The 7,372-nt window shown below is 38.8% G+C and overlaps 1 protein-coding gene and 1 long non-coding RNA gene across 2 annotated transcripts in view; one reads left to right on the top strand and one right to left on the bottom strand.

Moving 5' to 3' along the window:
- Positions 1-421: 421 nt before the first annotated feature.
- The window catches only part of LOC119428766, an 8,358-nt gene continuing 1,407 nt past the window's right edge, over positions 422-7,372 (top strand). The window contains exons 1-2 of the mRNA XM_037696443.1: positions 422-512; positions 5,251-5,568. Of these exons, the coding sequence (XP_037552371.1) occupies positions 422-512; positions 5,251-5,568 (409 nt within the window). The remainder of the gene's footprint in view (positions 513-5,250; positions 5,569-7,372) is intronic.
- On the bottom strand, positions 7,097-7,362 carry LOC119428767. The gene is made up of 2 exons (XR_005187716.1): positions 7,273-7,362; positions 7,097-7,200 (listed from the first exon to the last, which is right to left on the bottom strand). It is a non-coding gene; the product is annotated as an uncharacterized LOC119428767 (long non-coding RNA).

The following is a 7,372-nucleotide window of genomic DNA, read 5'->3' as shown; positions in this document are numbered from 1 at the left end:
CAGGAGATAGATGGGTGACGATTAAAGGAAAAGAGAGCGAGGGAAGAGGAAGTCAGCCTGAAAGATGACAAACCACACACACTAAGAAGTGCTGAAGATGCGCTCACGGTGCACAGACTGAAAGAAGCCTCTCAAGGTGTGAAGGGGGGAGATTTGAGGACGACATGAGATGTTTCCAGTACAAGGACAATGTGGGAAACCTCTGTTTTGAGAAGTTTTACTGATTTGGATTGGCAAAAGCAAGACCATCCACTTCTCCATTGTCATCTCCCATGTAAGAAGAGGAGGTACACTTTACAGAGAGATGAGACGAGAATGAGGAAGCAACATGTTTTTATCCATTTTGACATCGCTCTGTTTTGTTTAACAAATGATGATGTGTAGTGAATCATCTCTTATTTGAGCTGGCTGCGTTCGGACGATGACGGGAGGCATCATGAGGCCTCATTCCTGCTGGACTGTCCTGAATTTCTCTGTTTTAGCAGCGCTGTTTCTCACCTCAAAAGCGGACAGTAAGTGGATTTTTTTTTTTCCATTCTGTGTTGCCTCAGTGTTTGTACAGAACTAACTGTTTTTTTCTTTGTAAAATGTCAAAATGAAAAGTCCGTTTTCGTCGACGACGATCCAAATGCTCTAAAATGTTTTAAATAAACAAATCTAATGGGATTTTCTATATAAAGGAGTAAGTTTGGACACATCAACAAATACAGTAAAACACATTCTAATGCGAAGTGATCTCATATTAATGTGTTTTATTGATCATTTATAGTTTGATGCTAAGACCAGAGTTTATTATTACATAGAGATTATCACATAAATGGCATTACAGTTATATTTTAACGTAACACAAGCTGAATGTGGTGTAGTATTTTTGACTCGTGAGCCAGTATGCATATTTTTTAACGACGTTATTGTTTTTAAAATTGTAATTGGAATGCCAAAATTGTTTAAATAAATTTAGTATTAACGGAGGGTATTTTCCAACGTGATGAACTTCTCTTTGACTTTATTTCTAAATAGCTTCACATGTTGAACACTCTTTATATACTGTATAGGTGCTCGTGATAAAATTAGAATATCATTAAAAAGTCGATTTATTTCAGCATTCAAAGAGTGAAACTTGTATATTATATTCATTCATTACACACAGACTGATATATTTCAAATGTTTATTTCTTTTAATGTTGATGATTAGAACTGACGACTAATGAAAACCCCAAATTCAGTATCTCAGAAAATTAGAATATTACTTAAGACCAATAAAAAAAAAGGATTTTTAGAAATGTTGGCTGACTGAAAATTATGAACATGAAAGTATGAGCATGTACAGCACTCAATACTTAGTTGGGGCTCCTTTTGCCTGTATTACTGCAGCAATGTGGCGTGGCATGGAGTCCATCAGTCTGTGGCACTGCTCAGGTGTTATGAGAGCCCAGGTTGCTCTGATAGTGGCCTTCAGCTCTTCTGAATTGTTGGGTCTGGTGTATGGCATCATCCTCTTCACAAAACCTCACAGATTTTCTCTGGGGTTAAGGTCAAGCAAATTTGCTGGCCAATTAAGAACAGGTATACCATGGTCCTTAAACCCAGTGGACTAACACCAGATGACATGGCACCCCAAACCATCACTGATTGTGGAAACGTGACACTGGACCTAAAGCATCATGGATTCTGTGCCTCTCCTCTCTTCCTCCAGAATCTGGGACCTTGATTTCCAAAGGAAATGCAAAATTTACTTTCATCAGAGAACATAACTTTGGACCACTCAGCAGCAGTCCCATGTGAGCCGCTTCTGATGCTGTCTCTTGTTCAAGAGTGGCTTGACACAAGGAATGCAACAGCTGAAACCCATGTCTTGCATACTTCTGTGCATGGTGGTTCTTGAAGCACTGACTCCAGCTGCAGTCCGCTTGTGAATCTTCCCCACATTTTGGAATGGGTTTTGTTTCACCATCCTCTCCAGGGTGCGGTTATCCCTACTGCTTGTACACTTTTTTCTACCATATTTTTTCCTTCCATTCGCCTCTTTATTAATGTGCTTGGACACAGAGCTCTGTGAACAGGCAGCCTCTTTAGCAATGACCTTTTGTTTCTTGCCATCCTTGTACAAGGTGTCATTGGTCATCTTATGGACAACTGTCAAGTCAGCAGTCTTCCCCATGATTGTGTAGCCTACAGAACTAGACTGAGACAATTGAAAGGCCTTTGAAAGTGTTCTGAGTTAATTAGCTGATTAGAGTGTGGCACCAGGTGTCTTCAGTATTGAACCTTTTCACAATATTCAAATTTTCTGAGATACTGAATTTGGGGTTTTTATTAGTTGTCAATTATAATCATCAACATTGAAAGAAATAAACATTTGAAATATATCAGCATGTGTGTAATGAATGAAAATAAGCTCTGTGTCCAAGCACATTAAAAGAGAGGTGAAGAGAAGGAAACAATATGGTAGAAAAAAGTGTACAAGCAATAGGGATAACCGCACCCTGGAGAGGACTGTGAAACAAAACTCATTCCAAAATTTGGGGGAGATTCACAACTGGACTGCAGCTGGAGCCAGTGCTTCAAGAACCACCATGCACAGACGTATGCAAGACATGGGTTTCAGCTGTCACATTCCTTGTATCAAGCCAATCTTGAACAAGAGACAAGCATCAGAAGCGTCTCAACTGGGACTGCTGCTGAGTGGTCCAAAGTTATGTTCTTTGATGAAAGTAAATGTTGCACTTCCTTTGGAAATCAAGGTCCCAGAGTCTGGAGGAAAAGAGGCAGAGAATCCACATTGCTTGAGGTCCAGTGTCAAGTTTCCACAGTCAGTGTTGGTTTGGGGTGCCATGTCATCTGCTGGTGTTGGTCCCCTGTGTATTCTCTGAGGTCCAAGGTCAACGCTGCCGAGTATCAGTAAGTTTTAGAGCATTTCATGCTTCCTGCTGCTGACCAACTTTATGGAGATGCAGATTTTATTTTCCAACAGGACTTGGCACCTGCACACAGTGCCAAAGCTACCAGTACCTGGTTTAAAGACCATGGTATCCCTGTTCTTAATTGGCCGGCAAACTCGCCTAACCTTAACCCCATAGAAAATCTATGGGGTATTGTGAAGAGGAAGATGTGATACACCAGACCCAACAATTCAGAAGAGCTGAAAGCCACTATCAGAGCAACCTGGGCTCTCATAACACCTGAGCAGTGACACAGACTGATTGAGTCCATGCCACGCCGCATTGCTGCAGTAATCCAGACAAAAGGAGCCTCAACTAAGTACTGATTGCTGTACATGCTCATACTTTCATGTTCATACTTTTCAGTCGGCCAACATTTCAAAAAATCCTTTTTATTTTTTAAATTGGTCTTAATATTCTAATTTTCTGAGATACTGAGTACAACAGATTTTTAAAGCCACTTAGGTCGTTTTCACACTAGATAGTCCGGTACACTCGGTTCGGTTCGGGACCAATATTCATGAGCTTTTGTTTACATTTGAGCTGGTGAGTTTGCATTCACACTGCACTGTGCAGTCGAGCCAACCTGTTGAACCAACCTATTCCCCTGCTCGCCTGTGGGGGCGCTGCACCAAGAACTACTGAAAGAAACAACACAAAAACCTCTGAAGACACGTCTTCTTCTTCTTCTGTAAATAAAAACAAAAACAAAGTGGCATCAAGTTTTAGCAGTTTTAGGAGTTATATTTTGTCATTTTTCAAAAATGGACTCAGCATGAGCAGAAGATGAGACAGAAGACCATGGAGAATATTGTTTTTCCACATAAGGCAGCTGACGGCTCCATATGAGGTAAGAGAAACGCGTGTTTGTTTACCCTGCGCTGTTGCTCTTGGAGCGGGTCCGGTCTGTTTACAATCACACTGTACTCGAACCGCGCTGGAGTTCTCTTCTACCGGACCAAGACCTAGGTTTTAGCCCGGGCCAGAGTTCGCCTTTTTGTTCCGTGACAGAGTTCGATGGTGCGTTCACACCTCCCTAAACGAACCAGACTTTCTAGGAAAACGGGCTAGAGTTCGATTAAAGCGGACTAAACAGGGCTGGTGTGAATGCACCCTTAGAGAGGTCAAGGTCGAGAGCTTCCTTAAAAGAAACATTAAAAGAAATAAACATTTGAAATATGTCAGTCTGTGTGTAATGAGTGAGTATAATATATAAGTTTCACTTTTTGAATGGAATTACTGAAATAAATAAACCTTTTCATGATATTCTTATTATATGACCAGCACCTGTACTAAGTTGTATTACTGGCATGCTTTCATTTTTGTTTTGACTTATATCGCTTTTTACTAATACAAGTTTTCCAAATATTTTGTACATGATTACATTAATTACTTTTTGCAGCTCTTATAATATTTTGAAAACTCACTGTAATGTTGGGATATTTGATCCTACATTGGGTTAAAAATGAAAAATAGTTACATATTTCGATGCCTTAAAAATAAAAAGATTACATGCAGACTGGAATTTTTTATTTTTTGCAACTTTCACACTGCGTCCTGTCAAGGAAACATTATGAGTTGTAATTTTTTTACACCTCCTTTTTCCTTGTTTTTTCTTTATCTAAACAAAAAGGGCAGCGCCTCCCACGAGGCCGCAGCCTCAGATACCTCCGTCTACCAATGTTGCTTGTTTGTGTTTTTCTTGGATGGGCTTTACTGAAATGTAATTTTGTTGTGCTTCGCAGACAATAAATTTGATTCTGATTCTGAATTCACTTCTTCATTTAAAAAAAGGCAAAAAAGAAAGAAAAGAAGGCCCAAAAGGCATTGCTTTAAGTTTATTAGAAATCGTATCTTCAGCTATTTGGTGAATCTTTTTACTACATTTTTTTTGGTCCAATGAAGCCAAAACAAAATGTTTTGGATCACTCAGGGAAACCAAACCTTTTATGAACCCGTCCAGCACCACCAAACTTGTGTCTGTTACAAGTTAGTTACAGACAACCAAAAGATCATTCACACGCAATAATTTGAGAGAATTTGGTTTATTTAGCACCAAACTGTCATTAAACAAGTGGTTTGCTAACTTGACTTTTGTAAATATACACACACACACACACACATATATATACACATATACACACACACATATATATATATATATATATATATATATATATATATATATTTTTTTTTTTTTTTTTTCTACAGTCTATTTTGATGTGAACGTTCAGATTTAAACACTGCAGTCAATGAAGCATCTAATGATGTGAGTAATCTCTTCTGCCTTGTCCTCTTCCTGCTGCAGGTGAAATCTGCACAACAGTTGTGGTGTTGCGTCGAAACACTGTTTATGAAGTGCTTCCTGGAGAAGAAGTCAGGATTAAATGTCCAGTTGAGTTCTGCAACCTTTCACCTCCAACAGTCTCCTGGATTAAATTAGAGGAAAATTATGTCAAAGTCAATGTCAGCAGTAACAATCACATTAAAACAGAGTGGAAAACTTTAAAACAGCAGTATGGGGAGTCTTACCTGATCATCCAAAAGGTTCTCAGAAGTGACTCGGGTACATATCGGTGTCAAGTCGAAGGCAGTATGAGTCATAACATCTACATCAAGGTTGAAGGTGAGTGACTTTATCATTTATCAAATACTTTGTATTAATGCAAGTTAGATTGTAAAGGTTGTAATAACTGGACAAAATTGTCTTATATTTGAAGAACGTTCTGACCTGTCTAAAGCTTTCGACACTGTAGACCAAGGCTATTCAGCAAAACTGCTCAGGGGGCTGCGGTTTCTGAAAGCCAACAGCTCGGGGGCCGGACATCCAGAGATTGAAGTCTTTATATAAATAAACTAAAGTTTAAAATGATCTGTTACCTTTTAAATGTGTTTATTTTATTGCATTGAATCATAAATGGAATAAACAGAACCCAGAACCCAAACCCATAACCCCTTAAAAATAAAATAAAATAAAATATATTTATTTATTTTATGAAGTGGGCTGGATTGAAGTCACCCATGGGCTGGAAACGGCCCGCGGGCCACCAGTTGAATAGCCCTGCTGTAGACCATGACATCTTGTGTCATAAGCTCTCAGAAATTGTTTCTCAGATCACACTATTGGTTGGTTCACTAATTACCTCTCAGATCTGAGGCAATGTGTTCAACATAATGGTACTTCTTATTAACAATGGTGTACCACAAGGTTCAGTATTGGGACCCACCCTCTTCACAATCTACATAAGTAATGTAGGTCAGATCATTCCTGATGCGTCCTTACATTTCTATGCTGACAATGCAGTAGTTTATTGTCACTAAGTGTTTCTAGCTTAAACAGCATCCAGTCAGATTTGTTCCGTCTCAAAACTTGTGCTAAACGCAGACAAAACCCAAGGGATGTTGTTTTCAAACAGGAAGTTGGTACCAGCAGGCCTTCCTTCTATCTTATCTTCGAATGGTGTTCCTATTGAGTTTGTCGATTCTCATTAATACTTGGGTATTTTGGTATTTGGTTTACATCGCTTTATAATGTAGCTGTTTTTGTTTCGGTTTATATAATTTATTTTATTTACTTTTCATCTTATATGGCTTTTAGATGATTGTCCATTGCTGTCTGTACTTCATCTGTGTTCTTTGTTAAAAACGGGTCTCTCTTGTAAGTGAGTCCTCGTGGCTCAGTGAGACTAACCTGTATAAATAAAGGTTGAATGAGTATAATCACTAACTTTTGACAGACTTGAAGTTTGTGACCAACAGTTTTTACAACAACAAAAACCAGCCTTCTCGTATCCGACTGCTGGGTACAGAAATGCACCAAGTCACAACAGTGTGGTCTCCATCCTGCTGCTGGACTGAGAAACACGTGCAGAAAGTCAAACAAATCATGGGATTACAGTAAATGGACGTGCACAGCGGGTACTGGTGCTTGTCAATAGAAGTTCCCCATCATGTTTACTTCATGGTGAAAACTGGAATGTTTTTTACTAAAGAAGTATAATTAAGTATAATGTAAGTATACATGTTTTTATACATATAACTATTTCCTATAATAAAATAAATGCATATTGAAATGGTTCATTAGAGTTTTGATTTTCATGTTTTTGGAAAGCTCAAAATTGTATCTAAGCAAACCCAACAGAACTGACAGAGAACAAAGTAATTAAATATTTTATTTGTTGTTTTTATGTGTCTTTTCTCATTGTGTGTGTCTGGTTTCGGTCCTTAAATGCTGTCCTTATTAATAGGCCACCATTTTCTGTGAACAAAAGCAACGAGACATGTTAGATTTAGGAAAGTAAACGTGAAACATGTTGCGAGAGCTCCTTACAGAGTTGATCCAGTCTATGTAGGAGCTGACTTGTGTGAAGACGGTGGGCTTCTTGGGGAAGTTGCAGCTGAGACCAGAACCAAAGCTGACGATGCCATGA

Source organism: Nematolebias whitei, chromosome 23, assembly GCF_014905685.2.
Source record: "Nematolebias whitei isolate Nwh7 chromosome 23, NemWhi1, whole genome shotgun sequence".
Taxonomy (NCBI): Eukaryota; Metazoa; Chordata; class Actinopteri; order Cyprinodontiformes; family Rivulidae; genus Nematolebias; species Nematolebias whitei.
The sequence above is the reverse complement of the archived record's forward strand: the minus strand, read 5'-3'. Positions and strand labels throughout refer to the sequence as shown.